The sequence below is a fragment of the Tupaia chinensis genome, unplaced genomic scaffold (genome assembly GCF_000334495.1).
Source record: "Tupaia chinensis unplaced genomic scaffold, TupChi_1.0 Scaffold000029_1, whole genome shotgun sequence".
Classification (NCBI taxonomy): Eukaryota; Metazoa; Chordata; class Mammalia; order Scandentia; family Tupaiidae; genus Tupaia; species Tupaia belangeri.
Window position 1 is genome coordinate 1,606,096 of NW_006159459.1, and position 23,304 is coordinate 1,629,399.

General features: G+C 37.9%; 1 protein-coding gene across 1 annotated transcript in view; it reads left to right on the forward strand.

The window, feature by feature from the left end:
* The window catches only part of FOCAD (focadhesin), a 335,374-nt gene that overhangs the window by 60,081 nt on the left and 251,989 nt on the right, over nt 1-23,304 (forward strand). The window contains exons 6-10 of the mRNA XM_006140328.3: nt 6,329-6,430; nt 12,602-12,806; nt 16,510-16,716; nt 18,607-18,694; nt 22,710-22,912. Of these exons, the coding sequence (XP_006140390.1) occupies nt 6,329-6,430; nt 12,602-12,806; nt 16,510-16,716; nt 18,607-18,694; nt 22,710-22,912 (805 nt within the window). The remainder of the gene's footprint in view (nt 1-6,328; nt 6,431-12,601; nt 12,807-16,509; nt 16,717-18,606; nt 18,695-22,709; nt 22,913-23,304) is intronic.

Sequence of the window (23,304 nt, forward strand, 5' to 3'; positions counted from 1 at the left end):
TATATATGTTATGATTTAGCATTGTGAGATAAAAATAGACCCCTTATTTTAATCTTTCAATTTTATTAGACATTGGCCTCAGAGCCATTTAAACTTGATTTAGAATTATTAGTACTTGTGGGACCAGCAGTTGACATAATGGTATGTCACTGGACTCCCATGTGGTTGACTGCAGTTCCAGTCCTGGGCCCGGTGGCTTAAACTCACGCTGGGCACCTGTGCGTGCATGCCCAAGATCCTGAGAAGAGAATGGAGGAGAAGAGATTGCGGTGTGACCATCCCCCCAGGGAGTGATTTCTCACTTTCTGTTTCTCTCTCACTCACTGTCTGTGTGGCAAGCGGCTAGTGCACATGCCCTGTAGCGAAAACCTCTCCAAAAAAAAAAAGAATTGTTAGTACTTGAAAGCCATTTTTACTGCTTTCTGCCTTTACAGAGTTTGGTTACACATCTAGTCCTGAGTAGTGCTAAGGTGAAGGCTTTACTGGGTGGCTTGGTTTATATAACTTTAGCTGTGCTAGTAATTTCCTTTTTTACAGATGAAAAAACCTTGGCCAAGAGAAGTTAATTCTCCTGCATGAAATCTCATGATTTGTTGCTGGAACAGGATGTAAATTTGGAGCCCTTGACTCTTTTATTATTATTATTTTTTTAATAATTTGCCACAGGGCATATGTATTTTCTAGAGAGGGTGCTGAGCAAGAAAGCACCTTCCCTGGGGATGTTCAAGCTGTAATCCCTTCTCCTCCATCTCTCCCTCCTTTTAGGATTTTGGGCATGGATACACATGTACCCAGCATGTTTTCTGAGTTGCTGGATCCAGGTTTTGTACTGCACTGTTGGCCATATAGGACCTAGCTGCCTTCATCATGCTGCTGGCTAGCCCTTGACTTTTAATACTATGCTTTCCTTTCACTATTTCATCCTACTTCACTACTTCTGTTTTTCACGGAGATTTGATTATGGTCACATAACAGTAGAAGAATTTGATGATGCTATATAGCCAATGCTTATATAAACAATAGTGATAATGTGACACATTTGGGATTGTTTTTTTCAAAACTTGTCTGACCTATTGTCAGCCACTATTAATTCTCTTCTTTTTATGATAGAAAGGACATACACATGAATGAGAGGGAAACAGACAGAAAGAAACAAGTTCTTGTCACACTGTGACTCTCCTTCCCCAACTGTCCAGCCACTTGGGATCTAGCCACTCACTCCTATGTACTTGGTATGTTTTTCAGGCTGACCCAGGATCTGAACTGCAGTTGCCACATGACTTCCAGCAATGCAGAGTGTTAATATTACCAATGTACCACAGTGGTTGGGCCTAATTTTTTTTTTTAAAAAAAAAGCTTTTTTTTTTTCTATAAGCAAGAGAGAAAAGGGGCACCTGAAAAGAGTCTTCACACCACAATCCACACAGCCTCAGTCAGCTCCAGATCTTGGTCATGCGCACACCTGACACATTCAGGGGGTTTTGAGATGCAAACCTGAAACCTTCCCTTGTTGGTCCGCCTCCCAGAGCATTGTGTTACCACTCTGCCAGCGTCCAACCCCTATTAATTTTATAAGGCATCAGGTTTGTTGTATGGTCAGCCCATCCAGCATTTTGAATAAAGGGTTGTAATCAATATACTCTTCATAATTTGAATAATGTGTTTGAGAATAATTGAATTTTAAGGAATAATACAGGTTCTGTTTTGGTGTTCTTTATATCACAGTATTTCATTCTTTTATCAATAGTGCTTCTAATTTAAACTATTAACCTGCTTATGTTGAGAATCCTTTCAGTTACCTGGACCTTTTACAGTTGTATGTACTTGAAAGAATGACTAATAAGCAGCAAGTGAGAGGAAGAAAGAAACAAAAAACTTGAATAATCCATGAGTTTAATAATCTTTGAATACATCAAGAGTGAAGTATGCTTAACCTATGGCATTTTAAATAGTCTAATTATAATGTTTTAAATAGGGAAATAACTCCACTTTCTGTCATACCCAAATTAGCATGCATATTTTTTAGTGCCATTTATTTTGAAATAAGTTTCTGTATTTTACTAGAACATTTTAAATCTTATAGTTTCTACTCTTGTGCACCCAATGTTAATATTTAAGACTTTTTTATTTTATTTTTTTTAATGCCAGAGGACATGGAAGAGAGAAAGAGAGTGCGTGAGTGAGAGTGAAAGTGTGCACACACCCCAGCTGGGCACTCCTCAGTCCTTTTGTCTTCAATTTTCCAACTCTTCAGGATTGTGAACACATGTGGGCTTTAGGGGAGAGAGAAAACACACGTATGTACACACTCCAATGGGGCTGGTCACTCTATAGTCCATTTTCCTCTAATTCTTTAACTTGTCAGGATCCTGATCACATATGTGGATGCCCAGCCTGTTGCTGTCAGGGCAGGACTTGAATGCCTGTCTGCCACATGGTTTCTGGCCTCCTCTGTATAGTGCTTAATCCTTGTGCTACAGGGCTGACCTGTGTTATAACTATATTTCCATAAGAAACTTAAAAATTTTAGCATGATTAGTCTATTACTTTTGGTTCAGTGGAAAGAAGGGTAAAGTGGGATAGTTTTTTTGTTGAATAATTTAATACCATGCTTTATTTAATGTTGTGCTTCCCATGGTATTTATCATTTATTTAGTGTACTGGTTCTTAACTGGGCCATTCCCCACCTCTTCTACTCCCCACCCCAACCAGGGTAATGTCTGGAGCCTTTTTTTTTCTTGCCAAAGTTTATGTGTGGTTGTTAGAAAGAGAGAGAGGGAAAGTGAGAAATCGCCCCCCAGGGAGGATGTCCATGCCGCAGTCTCCTCCTCCATTCTTCCCTTGGGATTTTGTGCATTCACGCACACATGCCTAGTGTGATTTTTCAAGTTGCCAGGTCCAAGACTCGGGCAGTGGTTGAGCATGTGGGATTCCAGTGCCTAAACCATCATGCCACCTGCTGGACCCACTGGAGACATTTTTGATTGTCATAACTGTGGGGAATGCTACAGCATTTAGTGGCTAGAGAACAGGGTTGCTGCTAACTTTCTTATAGTGCATCTGACAACCCTAACAATAAATTAATTGGCTCAAAATGTCAATAATGACAAGACTGAGAAAAATCTCATGCATTGCTGAAACTTTCATTCACAATTAGGTTTTAGGTTTATTGAATTAAAAGAATGCACCTGTTCTTTCAAACATAAGGTTTTAAAAATATTATCTATCTATCTATCTATATATACATATATAATTTAGCTCTTTGCTTCACTGTGCTTAAAGTTAAAAAGAAATAAATTTGGGGGACATAGTCCAGCGACATAGCCATTACGCTAAGCTGGTCCCCAACACTGCCTATTTTAAAAAATAAATAGATCCTTAGCAGTTTTACTGTGTGAAGCATGTGAAGAAGAAGGGGATAACTTTTGAGTGAAAGATATTGGAAAGCATTTCAGTACTTTCTGTTCACATAAAAACCCCAGTCAGAATGGCTATGTTCAATAAAACAAAGTATGACTAGTGCTAATGAAGTTGTGGTGAAAAGGGAATATTCCTCCACTGTTGGTGGGAATATAAATTAATATAGTTACTGTGGAAAACAATGTAGAGGTTCTCAAAAATCTACAGTTAGAATTGCCATATTGATTAGGACTACTAAAGACCTTCTGCCAAGACTTTACCCTCCTGCCCCTCAGATCTAGCTAGGACCGAGGACAAGGCAATCACCAGCTATCTATATCTGAGTTCCGAGTGACCCCTTTTAGGGATTAGGACTACTGAATACCTTCTGCTCATACTTCACCCTCCTGTCCCCCAGATCTAGCCAGAAGCCAGGACAAGCCAATGACCAGCCATCTATATCTGAGTTCTGAGTGGCCCCTTTCAGGGATTAGGACCACGGAAGACCTTATGCCCAGAATTCACTCTTCTGCCCCCCCCCCCCCCAAAGGTTCAGCCAGGAGCCAGGAAAAAAGTGTAATCCATCAGATGACTAGAAGCCACCAAAGAGGCACAAGCAATGTGAGAAGTCAAGAAAATATCTCTCCACTAAGGGAAAAGAATAACTCTTCATCCTCCACAGACAATACAAGGGAACTTGTGGAAATGTCAGATAAAGAATTTAAAATATTCATAGTGACAAAGCTAACAGACATGCAAGAGAAGAGAGATAACGAACTCTAGAAGATGCAGGAGAAAAGAGACGAATTCCAGGAGATGAGGAAGTTCTTGCATGATCTGAAAGAGGAAATACACATCATAAAAGAGAATCAAACGGAATTGTTAGAGATGAAGGCTGTAATGCAGGAAATCAAAACCTCCCTTGAAAATATAAAAAGCAGATTAGATCATGCAGAAGATTGAATCTCAAAATGTAGAAGATAGAACCTCTGACCTAGAAAAATTGACCCAAAAGGCTGAGAAAATAACCCCCCAAAATGAGAATAACATACAAGCAATACTAGATGCCATTAAACGCCCAAACATCTGGATCATCAGTATCCTAGAAGGTGAAGAAACAAATAAGGGCCAATGTAATATAAACGAGGTTATGATAATAAAAAAAGTAAAAAAAATTTTTTTCAATAAAAAAAAGAAACTAATCAGGGCATTGATAATCTTTTCTATCAAATCCTGGGAGAAAACTTTCTAAACCCAATACTAGATGCCATTAAACGCCCAAACATCTGGATCATCAGTATCCTAGAAGGTGAAGAAACAAATAAGGGCCAATGTAATATAAACGAGGTTATGATAATAAAAAAAGTAAAAAAAATTTTTTTCAATAAAAAAAAGAAACTAATCAGGGCATTGATAATCTTTTCTATCAAATCCTGGGAGAAAACTTTCTAAACCTAGGGAGGAATTCAAATATCTAGACCCAAGAAATACAAAGGCCCCCACATAGAATCAACCCAAGAAGATCTTCTCCAAGGCACAGCATAGCCAGATTGACCAAAACCACGAGATACTAAAATTGGCAAGAGAGAAATGTCAATGTACTTTCAAAGGATATCCCAACAAGCTTACATTGGACCTTTCATCAGAAAGAATGTAAGTAAGGAAAGAATGGGAAAATATATTCAGAGTGTTACATGAAAATCAATTTCAACCAAGAATGCTATACCCAGCAAGATTATCTTTCATATAGGAAAAAGACAAAAACATTCTCAGATAAACAAAACCTTAAAGAATTTACTAACACCAGACCAACTCTCCAAGAAGTGCTGAAGGGAGTGCTATAGCAGGAAAACTAAAGTTGGCCATTCAGGAGTAAAGGTACACAAAACAATGAGCTTTTTTTTTTGGAGAGGGTTTTTTGCTATAGGGCGCGTGCACTCGCCAGAAAGACAGAGACAGAGAGACAGAAAGTGAGAACTCACTCCCCAGGGGGGATGGCCACGCCACAATCCCTTCTCCTCCATTCTCTCAGGATCTTGGACACACATGCACATTCGCCTAGCATGAGTTTAAGCCACTGGGCCCAGGACTCGAATCGCAGTTGACTACATGGGAGTCCAGTGACATAGCCATTATGCCAACTGCTGATCCCATACAATGAGCATTTTAAACTTTATTTAAAAATTTTCTCTGATGGAAATGCTCCAAGAATAATAACAAAAAACTTTTTAGTATTTCATAATTTAAAAAGCTAATGAAGTTACATTTATTCCTTTTTTAAAAAACAGGGGCAGACAGGTGGTGTGGTACATAAGGCGTTGGACACCCCCATGGCCAACCAAGGTTGAGTCCTGGTATTAAATCAAAAGATTCATCACTTTTCAGCAGAATTTTCAAGCATTTTCAGTTTGGATAATTTGAGATGGGAATAACATTTTCTCGTATTTTAGATTTGCTGGAGGAACACATGATACACTGAAAAGAATGGAAAATGGGAACAGAGAGGGAAAGACAGTGCTTTTAAGTTGAGGGCAGTGATGGAGGAAACGGAACCTTCCAGGCTTGGAAAGAGAGCAGCAGGAGGAAGAATCAAGAAGATGGATATGAGAGAGCCACTGGATTCAGGAGCATGGCCAAAGTCATAGAGCTTTTAAATGACAGAGAATGTTCTCTAATTTAGGTCTCTGAGACTCCAGGCTCCATTTCCTTTTCTGTAAAGCAATTATAGATAAAGGGAGGTGGGGAAGGAGACAGTACCAATGAATCAACTTTACAAGAAATGCTGGCAAGTGATTTTTTTATGACAATTATGAATCTTGGGAAAAGCCTCTAGACGGTGATGCTTTCTTTTTTTTGCTACTGTATTTGGGTATTGAGAATGCGTAGACCTGAGATGACAGCTTTCAGTGGAACTTTCTATGTTTTTCAGAAATAATCCTCAGCCTTTGATCACTGTGCTTGAACACAGACCTGATTGCTGGCCAGTGCTTTTGCAGCAGTTGACAGCGTTTTTCCAGCAATGTCCTGAAAGGTAATGTAAAATAACATAAGTGAGAGAGACAGAATGGTATATGCTCATTTTAGAGCTAGATTTTTTTTTTTTTTTTTTTTTTTTTTTTTTTTTTTTTTTTTTTTTTTTTTTTTTTTAGCTGCTTTGAGTATGGTGTTTTCTTCTGAAGAAATGACCTGGAAGAGCTTATATTTGTCTACTTCCCTCCTTCCTGTGTTTCTTTCTCAGTTTGTTTATTTTGTTCCCATGATAGAGACAGACAGCGAGAAAGAGACACAGACCAGCACCCGACAGGGTCCTGGTGCTGTGACCCACTGCCAGCCTCAGTCCTCCCTGAATCACAGGCACGTGCATGCCTGGTATACACAAGGAGGTCCTTAGATGCAAAGCAGGAACCATCCCATCAGGGCCACCTCACAGGGCATTGCGTTCTCCCCCTGTCCCACCTTCTAGACCTCATCTATTTTCTCCTTGAGAGGAAAAAAAAAATAGCCTGCCAGATTTATTGGTTGTTGAAATATTAACTATGAGAAAAGCTGTTATTAAACCATTGATTAGTAGCTAGTAATGTCGACTAGAACTATTTAGTAAACTATTGCACAGTGCACCTAGAAGAGGCGTTCTTCTCCCTGGAAAGTGATTAGTGAGTTATTCCATCAGAAACCTACCAGGGTTGATCAAGTAATACCGCCCAGTGGGATCAGCTGGCCCCGGGTGTGCTGCAAGTTTAGCTTCACCAAGCCTCTTGGTGGTCCTCAAGAGTTACCCCCCTCCCCTTCTCTCCTTCCTACCATGGCACTGGTTCCAGTCCTTCCCATCTGTCTCTGTGTCTGTTGCCACCTGCTCCTCACTGGTGTCTCTGTTTCCAGTCTTGTCCTGCTCATTCTCTAAACAGCCATCAGAATCATGTCTTAAGAGCAAATCTGATCGTATCACCCTTTTCTTAAATCTCCACAGCTGTGGTTTTCAAACTTATTTTCAGACTATGGGCTAAGCATGGGGAACATCTCTGCCTTTTCAGCTCTATTTTTGCAGAGCTATAAGTTGTTGATGTTGTATGGAAGCTTTCTGTTAGGGGTGGGGGATGGGGAAAGGTTTGGTTTCTGTAATAGTTTGAAACTCCCTGCACCAGAGGATACAATCTGTCATGGCCAGCTCTGTGACATTCCTATCTGTCTCACCAGTGTCATTTTTTCTTGTCTTTTTTTCATAATGTATCCTTCAGCCATATACTGACTTGCTTCTGATTTTATGAAGCAAGCAGTGCTGTTCTTTCTCTCTGTGTTTTTGCTTGTTAGTATCCTCCTTTCTGTTTTGAATGTTAGCCTACTCCCTTTCTAGTTTCTCTATTTTCAGTTTCATTTAGGCATTCTCTTCCATGAAGTTTTTGCTTCCTGCCAGCTGTGTCTCTCATCTGCTCTCAAAACAAACTTGTAGTTGTGAGTTCTGATATCATTATACTTGCTATGTTGTCTTATAATTACTCCTCTACTAACTAAAAACTTCTTGAGGGCAATGACTGTTTTTTATTATGCTATTTATTAATAATGCCTGACAAATCTCAAGGTGCTTTATAACTTTGAGGCCCATGGATTAGCCGAGCACTGGTTGTGGGTTGTAGAGTGCTTCATAATAAATAAAATCACTATATACTTAACACCATAACCCGAGGTCGTAATAAGGTACCATTATCTGAATAATGCCTCAGTTACATTCAATACACCATCTACATTCATATTTTCCTGCACTTATAGGTTTTATAATGTCCTATAGATACGGTTTCTGAGGACACCACTTCTGAGTCCATAACTTCTATTTCAGATGGAATTTATGATTAAGAGGTACTGAAGCGATAAGTAGCCCTGTGTTTTAGTCAGTTTGGGCTGCTGTAACAGAATACCACAGTTTGGATTGCTGATGAGCAACACAAATTTATTTCTTATAATTCTGAAGACCGTGAAGTTCATGATCAAGGCTCTGGCCAATTTGACATCCTGTGAAGGCTTATTTACTGGTTCTCAGAAGGCCACCTGGTGATGCCACTTTTTTTTTTTTTTTTTTTTTTTAATTTGCTAGAGGATACATGCACTCACTGGAGAGAGAAAGCACCCTCCCATGGGGGATGATCACATCACAATCCCTTCTCTTCATTTCTCCTATTAGGATTTGGACATGTATGTCTATGCACTTTACTTGTTTTTCAAGATGTGGAACCAGGGCTTGAACTATGCAGTTGGCCATGTGGGATCCAGCTGTCTTAACTACCACACCACTGGTTGGCTCTAAAGGGCAATCTTTTCATTGTGCTTCTCAGTGGCAATAGACTTTTCTCAGGTTGTTTTATACAGGTGCTAACCCCATTCATGAGGATTCTACAATCATGACCTAATCCTTTCCCAAAGGTCTCCACTTCCTATACCATCACTTTGTGGGTCAGGATTCCAACCTATGAATTTGCGGGTGCAGGTGTGGGGGTTAGATATCAGTTCACTGCACCATGGATTCCATGGCCAATGAGAAACGTCTATGTAGCATTTGAATGATTAGCTTAAAATTTAAAGGTGTTGGAATATGCCACCTTGAGTCACTTGGGAATTCTAAATTAATTTATATTTATCTGAAAAATATGAAAATTGCTCCATTTTTACTTTTGCACAATAGGACTATTCTCTGTAGAATGAAATTAATATTCCTGATTGCATTTTTCAGACTATTGATTTCCTGAGATTTAATCTTAGAATTAGTTAACTAAGCAGTTTAAGTTGCTATTTAGATGGTTAGTGAAGGCAGGTGGTAATTTATTAACAATAAGAATTTAATTGATAAGTCACTGTTATTAGAAGGAAGCAAACTGTATGCTAGTTCTTTCTGTGCTTGGAGTTGTTGGTTAAACCTGCTATTTATGTTCATTTTAAATAATATTTAGATGACCTGAAATGCCAGTATATCTTCTTGCTTTTTTTTTTTTTTACATTATTTTGCAATTAAGTTCAGTACGTGTTTATTTATTTGAGAGATTTTTGATATAGGGCATGTGTACTCATGGGGGGGGAGACAAGAAGGTGAGAAGTCACCACCCAGGGAGTGATGGCCACTGTGCAATCCCTTCTCCTTCATTCTCCTTTCAGGATTTTGGGCACATGTTCACACATGCCTGGTGTGAGTTTCAAGGCACCAGATCTGGACCTTAAATTGCAATCAGCCATGTGGGAGTCCAGCGATGTAACCATTATGCCATCTGCTGGTCCCCAGTATTCATTTACTGAAGACCCGTGGTGCTAAGACTTTTTTATTTTTCACCTTTAGGGAACCCAGAATTACAGTAATTGACAATGGCATCCTGAACTTAAAGTTGGATACTTTCAGTTTGTCTAGTCTAACACATACTTTTTTAGATGAAGTAACTACCAGAGAGCAACATTAAGTGATTGACTTGCTCAAAGTTACAAGACTAGGTAGTGGTTGAGCTGCCTAAAGCCTCTGTTTTTTTGGCTCTCATTCTAGATCTTTTTCTACTTCTCCCTTAGTGATAAACATAAATATAAAAGACTTATGTGTAGATGCACATAAAATTGATTATGTTTTAAAATATCCCTAATCACTTTGGGATTTCAAAATGTATATTTTATTTTTTTGTTCTCTCTTTAAGCCCTGGTTCTTTTATACCCCATTGAAGATATCATGTTAATCACCAGATATCACATAGAAAATGCACAATCTAAAGCCCAGATTAAGCCTAGGAGATTTTAAATAGTATATTGTTCTTAAGGAACCTCAACATCATGATCCTTGTGTCAAATCATAACGATGTCTTGGGAATATATTTGGTCTGTGGACTTTGCATTTCACCTTCAGCATCTCAAAACAGGAGAAAACTGATAAGCTGTCTGTGGATGTGGTTGACATCTGGGCGATATTTATTCTTTGGGGAATACATTATTAGAAAGAGATGGGGAAGCAATGTTTCTTAAATTTCTTTTCTGCAAGCTTTTGCTTCATATTCTAGCCCATACATATATCATCTGATTCCTTCATTTATGTTTTTCTTTCCTTTTAAAATTTTCTAAAGTGGTTGGTATGATTAAAGAAAGATTTCAATACTAATTATGAACTCAAAAATCCTTCTCTTGAATTTTCCAGATTGTTTAAGTATTTGTGCTTACAATAAAAAAAAAAAAAAATTCTCCTTTCTGTGAGCTCCATGACAGCAGGAACTTAATCTGCTTTTGTTTCTTGCTTTGTTTCTAGCACATAGATAAGAACTGGTATACCGTAGGTGGTCGATAAATTTTGACAGCTGAATAAATGGAGGAATGAATCAAGTTAAATCTTATTGATTTGGTAACTTTAACAATTTTATTAATGTTAATGGTGTTTTGAAGTCACATTGCCGTGAAATGTATGATAGTATAAAATTATGTTGTCAAGCATAATTCAACTGCCATTTCTTCCATGAAGTGATTTTACTTTATATCATTCTTTTGGCCATTTATGCTCTCTGTCCACTAGTTAAAGAATGTAATTGTCCCTGTCAGATTGTAAACTTCAGGAGGAGAGATATTCCACGGTTCATCTTGGTATCTTATCTCATAATTCTTTATATAAATACATATGAAATGCTTTAAGAGAAAATTGTTATATTTAATTGATAAATGTTAATTATAATACTGTAACTTAGTGTAACTAAATTAAGGAACTGAATGATTGAGAATCTCTTTAAAGGCTTAGTGTATACAGTTATTGGTGATATAGCAGTAAACAGAAATCCATGGTTTATGCCCTCATTTGGCTTACAGTCTGTCAGGGGATACAGATAATAAATATGTAATGGCAGTAAAATCATTGTGCTATCAAAGTACATAACAAGGATCTGACCAAGACAAGAAGACAGGGAAAGACTTTAGGAAATAATTTTAAAGCAGAGAACTGAAGGATGGGAGAAATTAGGCAGAGAAGGAGTAGAAAGGATGAAAAGGGAGAGTAGGACAGGTAGAGGGAACAGCAAGTAAGAAGAAAGTCTAGATGGCTTGATAGAAGACTGAAAGACGTTTAGTTCAGTGGGGAGTTGAAGAAAAGGAAGAAATGAGACTGGGCTTATAAACTTGGGCTTAGTTAGAGACGGTTTGTGAATTGGGCTAAGTATTTTAAGGCAAACAGTTTTAATCTGGTTAATGACCTAATCATTTTTTATTTTTGAAGGTCACTGGAACATTTTATTGACTGTAGGTTAGGTGTTATCTGGGCATAATGAAATCTAAATAGAAATGAAAGATTTGTAGGTCTTCCTGCTTTGAGTGGGAAATACCTAAGAGGAGGCCTTGGCAAATTACTTGACCTTTCTCATTCTCATTTTCTGTATCTTTAACAGGGATAATGCTATTTTTTAAAAAAATTATTGGATTATGGTGAGGATCAAATGAGTTTAAAGACATAAAGCACAGCAACTTGCACACATAATTAGCAAGTTAACAAGTAAATGTGAACTATCATTATAATCACCCTGGGATGTTTGATGGATTTGTCTTATATAGTAGACCCTATAGAATTTTTCCAAAAATGCATGCCTATGTCATAGTCCTGTAGAGTGTATCCTTACATCTGTAATTTTAGATGTTCTCGTATGATTCTCATGTTCACCAAAGACCAGTCCTAGAGATGTAGATGTTATTCTAATGTACAAAAAGAAAGACTCTCTTAGTCTTGGGCAACCAGATTATGAGTCTAGGTGTTGAGTCATTTTCTCCATTGCAAAAAGAACTGTTTGTTGTAGATCTAAGTACATCAGAGTGTAATAGAAGAATTATAAAAAGAAGTTACATTTGGGAACCAGCAGTTAGCATAATGGCTATGTCGCTGGACTCCCACGTAGTCGACCGCGGTTCGTGTCCTGGACCCGGTGGCTTAGAACTCACCCTGGGCGCGTGTGCGTGCATGCCTAAGATCCCGAGAGGAGAATGGAGGAGAAGGGATTGCAGCGTGACCATCCCCTCTGGGGGGTGATTTCTCGCTTTCTGTCTCTATGTCTCTCTCTGGTGAGCGCACGCGCCCTATAGTGAAAACCTCTCAAAAAAAAAAAGTTACATTTGATGGTATGAGAGTTTATGATATACTCTGAACTCTAAGTTGATACCACTTATCTACTTGGTAGTGTGTGTAACTATGTGACTGGCTAATGCATTACATAACTTACAGGTCAGAAGCTTCATGTATTCAAATAATGGCACCATTTCTATGGTATCTATATTGTGAACCTTCCCAGTTACAAGAATATGCGAACCTACGACTAGCCCTGCTAAAGGTCTTACTTCAACCCCGGATTCTTTGTGACAAAGACCAACCATCAGTATTGGAACAACAGATACTCCAACTGTGTTGTGACATGATTCCGTGTTTACAGGTAAGGTCTTTGATGCTCCTTCAGTAATACACACCGGTATGAGTAAGTGTTGATTATTATTGTCATACATAAAGTAGTTCTTACAACCTGTGTGATTTGGCAAACTCGGACATAATCCTAGGTCTAGAAATGCTTGCAATCTTTTGGAGAAGATAAAAGAATCAAATCTAGATTTACAACAATATATACTGTGTGAACTAAATTTAAGGAAAAATAAATCAAGTTCCTCTTGGGATTAATAAGAATGGAAGCTTTTCTTTAAGAAAGACTTCCTCAGGGAAAGCTTTTAAGTTTCTCCTTCTTAGACAGTAGGAGAGTTACAAAAAGAACAACAACAAAGATCTCTTCGTGCAAATTTTTAAAAAGACATGTCTTTTAAAAAATTATTATTAATAAAAAAGGAGATACTTCTCTGAGGTGCAAAACTTGACCAGCTGAGTGGTGGCAGGATGCCAGTTTCTGCACGTTCTCTTACATGTGCTGTGACCTGATGAATCCTGCTCTCAAGAAGCTCACAATATATGAATGAATGAGTTAAGACAAGTGCATACATTCTTAGAATTCAAAGTAGATGGATGAAAGATGGTTAACAGGGTACGGATAAAGCGCTTAGGCTTTTCAGGGGAGAGAGAAATTTGAGCTAATGTCTCTATTACTGCAGATTAAAAAATAATTCCAATTGCTAGGATCTTGTGATTTTAGCGTAGTGATTCATTTCTCAGGCTTTCCCCTTCCATAATCAAGGTTTGCCATTTGCTGGAATCTGATGGAGAGAATCTGAATATATTTCGAAGTGATCACTTGAGGTCACAGATGACCTGTTTTAAGTTTGTGTTCGCAAGGAATGACTAGTGTGAATCTTTCCTTCGTGACTCATAAATAGGCTTTCCTGTAATCAAGGCAGAGAAAAGTTAATTAAAATGAATTCTCTTGTGGCTTTTCCAAAGCTTTTGTTTTGTGAGGGTGATAAAGCAATGTATAGGCAGAACATCTTGAACTAGGTACAGTTTTTCACACCATGCGGGTCTTACTTTTTTCTCTGCTTCTTGTTAAATGCTTGCCTTTAGAGTCATGAACCTATATGGACAAGCCCAAATACCTCTAGAATTGGGCTCTGTGGATTATTTTGGGAATCTGTAGCTTGTTAATGTGACTGAGTTACATGAGAAAAAAGATATATTATTGGGATCTACTGAAAATTAGCAGCAGAAATACATTTAATTAACAAATTATTTTTGTTAAGATGAAGTCTGAGAGTTGGTGGTGGCCTTAGAGGTAATATGCGCCAGTTGCCTACTCATTACAGGTATTTCTGATACTCTAAAAAAATACCCATCTCACAACTAATTGCATATTTTATTGATAGGAAGCATACTATTTTGGAAGGCAGAAATTTCTTTTTTAGCAAGTACTCCATATTGACCTTCCTTTTTCTTTTTTTCTTTTTTTTTGGAGAGGTTTTCGCTATAGGGCGCATGCGCTCTCCAGACAGAGAGAGACAGAGAGACAGAAAGTGAGAAATCACCCCCCAGGGGGGATGGTCATGCTTCAATCCCTTCTCTTCCATTCTTCTCTCTATATCTTGGGCACGCACGCACACGCACCCGGCGTGAGTACCTTCCTTTGTCTAATTACTCTCCATTCTTGTCAGAACAAAACCAAACAGTTTAAAAAACCCATTTAAATCTATCTGGTCTCTCCCCCTCCTCTTTCTTCCTTTGGTCTTTTACTTCTTTCTTTCCTTCATCACTTTTTTTTTACCTTTCCATATGAAATGTTGTCTAGACTCTTTCCTCTCATTTTTTTTTTTTAAGAGATTTTTGTGAAGGGGCAAGTGCACTCACTGGAGAGACAAAGGGACAGAAAGCAAGAAATCAGTCCCCCATGGGGGATGGCCATGTGGCAATCTCTTCTCCTCCGTACTCCACTTGGGATTTTGGACCATGTATGCACATGTGTCCAGCATGAGTTTTAAGCCGCTGGGTGCAGACCTTGAACCGTGGTTAACTACATGGGAGTCCAGTGACATAACCATTATGCCATCTGCTGGTCCCACTCTTCATTTTCTTGTCAGAAATTCTCTAGTTTATTGATGCTCATAATTTTCTGCTATGATGTATGCTGTAGGTGTGGTCTGACTCATTCTGAGCACTGGGTTAGAATCATAGACACAGCCCCCTGCTGACCTATGTTGAGAGTGTGATCCGTGAAACTCCTATTTCTTTTATTTCTCAGACTAATTGCTCTTCCATTTCATATTTGTGGAATTGCCTTTTTCATTTTAATTGTGACTATTGTCCTCTTGCATATTATCTATTGCGCATGATCTATTTCTTCATAAAAGTAGAGTATTGCTCCAAACTCATTTGTATTAAGAATTTTGATAATGATGTAGAGAGTCTTTAATGCTAACTTGCTGAAGCCATCTTTTGAATTTTTTTAGTATGGAAAATTTCAAGTATGCACCAAGGATACAGTCAAGGAAATACATTGTCAAATAAACATTAGGCTTTACTTTGTTTTAAATTCATTTCTTTACTTGGGGGCCTTTTGACTTCTCTACTGTGTGTTTGCAAAAGAGCAAATAATTTAGCTACTGAGCTGTTCACATTTATTTTTATAACTTTTTTTTTTTTTTTTTTTTTTTGCCATTTCTCCCCCTTGAATTAATTATGGTATAACCAGTGGTGAAAGGTAAAGTCGATCAATTGTAAGCTTTCCTCCCAACCAAGGCTCCTGGTTGAAGCAGATGGGTTCATTCTTTGTAGTTTCTAGGAAATGCCAGTGTGCCTGTGCACAGGACCATATCCTTAATACCAAATCCAGAATTTTGATCAGAATAGCTGGGTTTGAATTGAGCTGGGATTTTCAAAAGCACATCCTTCCTTATCTAGTGGATTTTTTCTGTTGAGATGACACCTTACTCTTTGAATCTTGTATTTTATTGTATCTGCCATGTGTAGAAATGATATTCTCAGTTAAGAATGTCTGAGCAAATTTCTTGAAAATTCAGGAGTTAGTAGTGGGTTAGAATAACATGAAATACCCTTTATTACCAGGTATCTTTGTATAGAAAGCAGAGTTTACTTGGTGAACTCAACATTACCTTCATTAATTTCTGTTGATACGTTGGCACTGTCATATAATTTGTGTTAAAATATCTGTGCTCAGAGAACCTAGAAAATAAATTAATAGAATTTGTGCCAGTTAGCAGTAACAAAACAGTAACAAATTGTATTTTGGTTAGGGACTAAAGAAGACAGAGTTGTATAGTTTAACCCTATGAGTTATGTGACTTTGTTTCCTTTTTTAAAAAATAGTCTTGGGAACCAGCAGATAGTGTAATGGCTATGTCGCTGGACTCCCACGTAGTCGACCGTGGTTCGCGTCCCGGACCCGGTGGCTTAAAGCTCACGCCGGGCGAGTGTGCGTGCGTGCCCAAGATCCCAAGAGGAGAATGGAGGAGAAGGGATTGCGGCATGACCATCCCCTCTGGGGGGTGATTTCTCGCTTTCTGTCTCTCTGTCTCTCTCTGTCTGTCTGGCAAGTGCACGCGCCCTATAGCGAAAACCTCTCCAAAAAATAAAAAAAAAATAGTCTTATAGTCTTAAAAAAACATTTTATTGGTAAAAGTTTATTATAGAGCTTAAAATTAATGTTGGACTTGCATATTACTTTAATATTATATAATGGCTTTTTTCAGATAAAAGATTTGATACAGATAACAGAAGTGATGCTGTTTATTGAGGAAGTATACTTAAGCCTTTTGCGTCATCCTGTTTTCTGGAAAATTCAACTTACCCAGATGACCCTTCAGCTGCTGTGTGTCTGTGAAGTGAGCTTAAAGATAGCTGGGGAATGCTCATCTTTAATTCACCTTTTAGAGCATAGTATTGAACTTCTGAAGGAGGTAAGTTTCATGAGGCATTTTAGGCCCAACAAAGTAGTACAGGCAGTAGGAGCACTGCTGCACAATGCTGGGAGCCGTGATCAAAGATTCCAGGTTTGCGTCCCAGGTCTACCTGAACACACCAGGCAGACCTATAATCCTGGCTGGTACCAGGCTGGAGAGAGGATTGTGCTTTGAAGACCTTTCTGAACATTTTTCTTCTTTTTCTCTATGTCCCTGGTGAAGGAAATACATTTAAAATAAAAAGAAATTTTAATGTGTTATTTGTCACATAAATGGATCTTTCAGTAACTGGGAGTGTACTCATTTAGTTTACTACACTTCAAAGGCATTTGGATCTAAAACTATTAGATTGTATAATAATGAGCTATTACTGATATCATTGATTATGTGAATAATTAATTACTCTTTAGATGACATCAGTTATAGATCTACCAGTGTGAATTTTTTCTTTTTATTTATTCATACGGAGCACAATATTGAATATTTACTGTATGCCAGGCACTATAGAACACGTAGACAAAAAGGTATATTCTCTGACTTCTAGAAACATAGAAATAAGAACATAAATAATCATAGTACAATAAGATAAGTGCTTTTAGGGGTATGTGTGTGTGTGTGTGTGTGTGTGTGTGCACGTGATGTGTACATGTACACACAAGAGAGAGAGAGTGAGGAAGGCACCCCCCATGGGGCCTGGTCACGCCAGTCCTTTCTCCTCCATTTTTCCATCATATCAGGATTTGGAGCACATATGCACACACAGCCAGAATGTTTTGTAGTCACTGAAGCTGGGTGTCAAATCACAATTGGGCATGTGGAATCCAGCTGCCTTAACTACCAGACTATGGGGCTGGCCTGATGGGAGTATCTTTAAAGTGAATGGGAGCAGAGGTTAAGGGAAGTGTAGGACATGAGTTGAGATTTGAAGACTGAGTAGGAGTTTTCTTGGTGCAATCAGAGATGGGAAGGGCATTCTAGCTGTGAGAACACATGTACTCAAACACAGAAACATAAGAAAGCAGGCAAGCTTGGCCTGTTCAGAAAACAAAAGGATACTGAGTATCATTGAAGGACCAAGGTATTGGAGGTACAACTGGTCTACCTTCTGCGCCAAACAAGTGTTTATATTTTGTCTCCTAGATTAGTAGTCCCCAGTCTTCCTGACATTAGGGACTGGCTTCGTGGAAGACTTATCTCTCCATGGACAGGAGCTGGGGAGGTTGATTCTAAGGTGACCCAAGTTTACCACATCTGTTGTGTACCCTATTTTTTTTTTTTTTATCACTACTACATTGCAATATAAGTGAAACAAACTCATATGGGTTCACACTCCCATATGAGAATTTGATACCACCACTGATCTGATAGGAGGTGGAGTCCAGGCAGAGGGACGAGGAGGAAAGCACCCACTAATGGGACATGGTCATGCCACAACCCTTTCACCTCTCAATGAAGCAGTGGGAAGAACTGAATCCAGGCTTATCATATGATTTTATTCACCACATGGTAGTGCCTTCCTATTGACACTGCTGTGGCTGAGTCAGAAATGAAATAATCTTAAATTCAGTATGTCAGGTAATTTTCAATGGTTTGCAAAAATTGACTGTTTGGTAGACTTGTTGATGTGTTCATCTGTTCTGGTAAGGAGTTTTTTGTCTGAATTATTTTGGTTAATAGCCTACTGGTGTTTGGCCTTGTAACATTTTAAATTTATTGTGATTGTGTGGCATTTATAAAATCTTCAACAGAACAGATTTGCTGTGTAAATAATTTTGTATAATGGTTTGTAATCTTTCTTGTTTAATATTCTCTTCTTTGATACATATTATATTGTAAAGCCATGGTTCTGGGAAATTCTTCAACAATTTTTCCCCCCTGTTTTTTTAGGATTTTCCTGTTGAACTGGTCATCGTTGGAATAGCTTTACTTCTTTTGCAGACACCAGCAAGTCAGCAGAAGCCAATCTTAAGTCTAGGTAAATAAAAATATAATCATTAGAGCAAAATGTATATATAACATGAATGTTGGCAGGAGTTACTTGAACTAATATATCATGGGGTCCCCTATATTTTTAGTTTCTGTTCTGAAATTTTCCTTATAAATAATTAAGTAGAATTTTTTTTTTTTATCCAGTTAAGTGTTACCTTGTATAAGGTTCCATAAGCCATAATTTACCAAGGATCTCAGCTGTCTGTTAACAGGTTATAAGCTAAATCCTATAGTAGTGATGTTCATAAATACATTGATGGGCATATCTCCTTATTTACAATCATATGGCAAAACAAGAGCAATAGCATAAAACTCTTGAAAGAAAAGAAGCATTTAGCAATAGCTTTTGTTTTATAAGCCCTCTATACCTATACAATTCATAACTGATTCTACATTGGATGAGATTTAACTTATGGTTATTATTATTATTGTTAACCTAGCTAGAATGAAGAAAGATAATACTCTTGACTGTACAGTGTTGATTTAAGGAGAAGTGGGGGAGAGCGCCAAGGGAGAAAAAATGTTCTAGTTAAGAATAATGTTGTAAGGGGCCAACAGGTGGTGTGATGGTTAAAATGCTGGACTCTCACATGACCGATCACGGTTCAAGATCCTGACCCAACATCTTGAAATTCACGCCACCATGCATACGTGTATGCCCAAAATCCTGAGAGGAGAATGGAGGTGAAGGGATTGTGGTGTGGCCAATCCCCTCTGGGGGATGATTTTTCACTTTCTCTCTCCCTGTCTCTCTCTCTCTGTCTCTGGGGAGCACATGCTATAGCAAAAGTTCTCTTAAAAAAAGAAAAAAAGAAGAATGTGGTAAAAACCAAGTTGCTTGGTCTGGTAAATTGGCCAGACCAAATCACACATTGAAACTGTGGCTTGTGAGGCCAGCAGTTGGTGTAGTATTTAAGGTGCTGGACTACCACAAGTCCCAAACCTGGCAGCTTGAAACTCACTCTGGCTGTGTGTGCGTAGGTGCCCAAAATCTTGAGAAAAGAATGGAGGAGAAGGGACTGTGGGTATGTGTGTAGGGGAATATTTCTCACTTTCTGTTTCTCTGTCTCTCTGGCAAGTACACATGACTTATAGTAAAAATCTCTCTTAAAACAAACAAACAAACAAAACCAAATAAACAACAACAACAAAAACATGACTTGAACATTAATGTTGCCTCACTTGACTTGGTTCAGTATAGTTCACATAGTTCCAGGAAATCAGTCTGAATAAGTTGTACAATACAGCAATAGTGACATACTACAGCCTTTAAAAAAAACAACAACAACAACAAAAAAACCTGCTTAAGTTAACATCTATTGTGTAGCTCATTCTTCTGGGCATTTTAACTGATGACTTCAAGAGCAAATTGCACTTTCACTTGCAAAGTGCCTTGGAAATGACTTTAGCATGTGGAGAGGATCCCTAGTTCCTAGGCTTTGATTTCTGTCCTGCTTTTGCCTAATGGCCTTATGATCATTTATGCTCCTCCACCGCAGCCACCTTTCAGTCTGTTTCTGCCTTTTCCCCCTCCTTTTTTTTATTTTTTATTTTTTCTGTAATAGTAGTGCATGCAGGGCCTTCCCGTAAGTCTGATTTCCTAGTGCTACCACTTCTGACAGCCATTAATGTTTTTCCTTTTTTTTCCCCTTTAAGAGAGATTTTTACTATAGGGCACATGCACTTGCCAAAGAGACAGACAGGGACAGAGAGAGAGAAAGTGAGAAATCACCCTTCGTGGGGGCTAGCCCCACCTCAGTCCCTTCTCCTCCATTCTCCTTTTGGTATTTTGGCCATGCACGCACTTGTGTCTGGCATGAGTTTCAAGCCTCTGGATCTGACACTTGAGCTGCAGTCAGCCACGTGGGCATCTAGAACCTCAATCACTATGCCACCTGCTGGCCCCAATTTTGTTACTTGTAAAAACTGCTTTACCAAGCTTTCTCTTCGTATCATTTATATGGCATAAAAGTTACCATTTTGAAGGGTATGATATAGTGTTTTAAGGAAATTTGTAGCTTAGTATAACCAACACCAATCGAATATCAGAACCTTTGCATCATCTCCCCCCCATTTTTGTGTCCCTGTATATAGTTAATCCTTATTCTTGTCTTCTGCCCATACACAAAATAATCTGCTTTTATTCTCTGTAGATTTGCCCTTCTGGATATTTGATATTGATGGATTTTATTTGTTTATTGACCAAGAAATTCCAAAGCCCTAGAGAAGCCACATTTCACGTTCTGCAGCTACACTTTTACATTGTGGCTTATGGATAATGTTGGGTCATTGGAAAGTCATGTGGTGTTTTTCTATGCAAAAATGCCTCCTGACTTCTGATGACACAACAGAATAATGATACAGGACTGAACACTCAAATACTTTTATTATGTGTTTAATAGGAGATATTTCTTTCTCTTATAACCCCATGTTTCTGAGTTGAAGTTATCTTAGAGTGAGAAACTATACTGGAAACTATTGAAACTGTTTGTCATGTTGAAAAGTAATTTTAAAAAATGTCATTTAGTATTAGGAAAAGGTAGTCAAAGAAACAGAACAACCAAGAGAATATGGATTGTTTCAAATTTTTAAAATGCACAACACTAATAAAATAATATGATTTGTAAATACCTACGCTAGCCTTGATTATATATAGGATTGTAAAAAAAAATGCCTGGAAGATTTTTAATATAGACTATGGAAATATTTGTATTGGGATCAGCAGTTGGTGTAATGGCTACATCTCTGGACTCTCATGTAGTTGACCATGGTTCGAGTCCCAGACCCAGTGGCTTAAACTCATGCCGGGTATGTGTGTGTGTGTGCCCAAGATCCTGAGAGGAGAATGGAGGGGAAGGGATTGAGGTTTGGCCATCCCCCTGGTTGGCGGTTTCTCACTTTCTGTCTCTCTGTCTCTGTCTTTCTGGCAAGCACACATACCCTATAGCAAAAACCTCTCAAAAAAAAAAAAAGGAAAGAAATATTTGTATTAATGGATTTTCTATTTTATTAAAGATAATGGATTTTCATAATATCTTTGAGACTGTGATGGGATTAAGACCAATATCTAGCCAAATCAAGTAAATTAATAATGTTAGAATAACAGGTGTTTGTAGTTTATATTATGTTAAGGTTTGACTTCCAAATGATTTAAAACAAAAAACAAGTCATTGACATAATTTAAGGCTTATAGAATATTTTTGGTGTACTGATGAAATCAGTTGATTACTTTGATAATTTAGCTCTGAAGCCTATGAATAATGTTTTTCAGTAAATCAGAGTTTATTCAATAACTTTCAAAAATATCTGGAAAAAAAGCATATTTATGCCTTGACTCATTATGCTGGTAGTCTATGGGAGACTCTATACGTACAAGTCATTATACATTTCTATGTATGTTTCTGATGTGTAACTTGAGTTTCCACATGAAATGGGTTGGATTCTTATGCTGGTTATGGATTTGGGGAATTTTCTGATTTGTTTCTTAGCGATTACAGCTGAAGGGCAGTCCTACTTCACCTTGTTTACTTCAGTGTCTGCTATTACAGCTTTCAGCAGGTTTGTAAAGGAAGCAAGTATGTGGGTTTTGCCACTGATTAGAACTCTTAGTTTCATGGCTCTGTTTGCTGAAGTTGATGACAGGATTTGAAAGGCTGTAAGGGACAAATGTTGAATTGCATTAAAACAAAATTCAAACTGACCCAAAAAAGAGTTGATTTGTACCTATGGTATATGCATTTCCTCTAAGAGTAGCATCAGGTTTTCATATATTTATTAACAGCACATTTTAGATAATAGTTAATGCTTATGCTCCATTTATTGCCTTTTAGGATGAGAGCTATCATTTTAGTTATATGTCTGCTTCAGTTGTAAAGGGGCAAGAAAACTATCTGGTGTGTCACTTTCAAACAAAATTGCATTTTGTATGACCATGGTACTTATTTTTATAATAAGAGAATTTATTTCTATTTTTACTTTTATTTATTTATTTATTTTAATAGCTGTGAAGCTTCTCTCTTTTGCTGAGGGTCAGAAAATCCCAACGTCATGTCTGTTGCTAGTGATGCCAATTCTGCAAATACTGTCTTCTACTGCCTTGGAAGACTGCATGTCCATGGATGAAGAAGGCCCTTCGAGACAGCAGTTGGCTCTAAACCTTTTGGAAATGGTACAGCAGGAGTGTTACAGAGATGACAACCGGAAGGTAATGTTCCTATCCTTGTTAAGTAAAGTGTCAACGTGGGATTTATGTCTGTAGGTAATGTCATCTCACGATAAGTATTTGTTTGGGTTTAAACTCTGTTATTGAACTTTATCATTCTTTTGGGCAGTAGTATAGAAGATTTTTTTTTCTTGGAGAGGTTTTCTTCTATAGGGCTCATGTGCTCGCCAGAAAGACAGAGAGAGACAGAGAGACAGAAAGCGAGAAATTACTATTAATGGATTTTCTATTTTATTAAAGATAATGGATTTTCATAATATCTTTGGGACTGTGATGGGATTAAGACCAATATCTAGCCAAATCAAGTAAATTAATAATGTTAGAATAACAGGTGTTTGTAGTTTATATTATGTTAAGGTTTGACTTCCAAATGA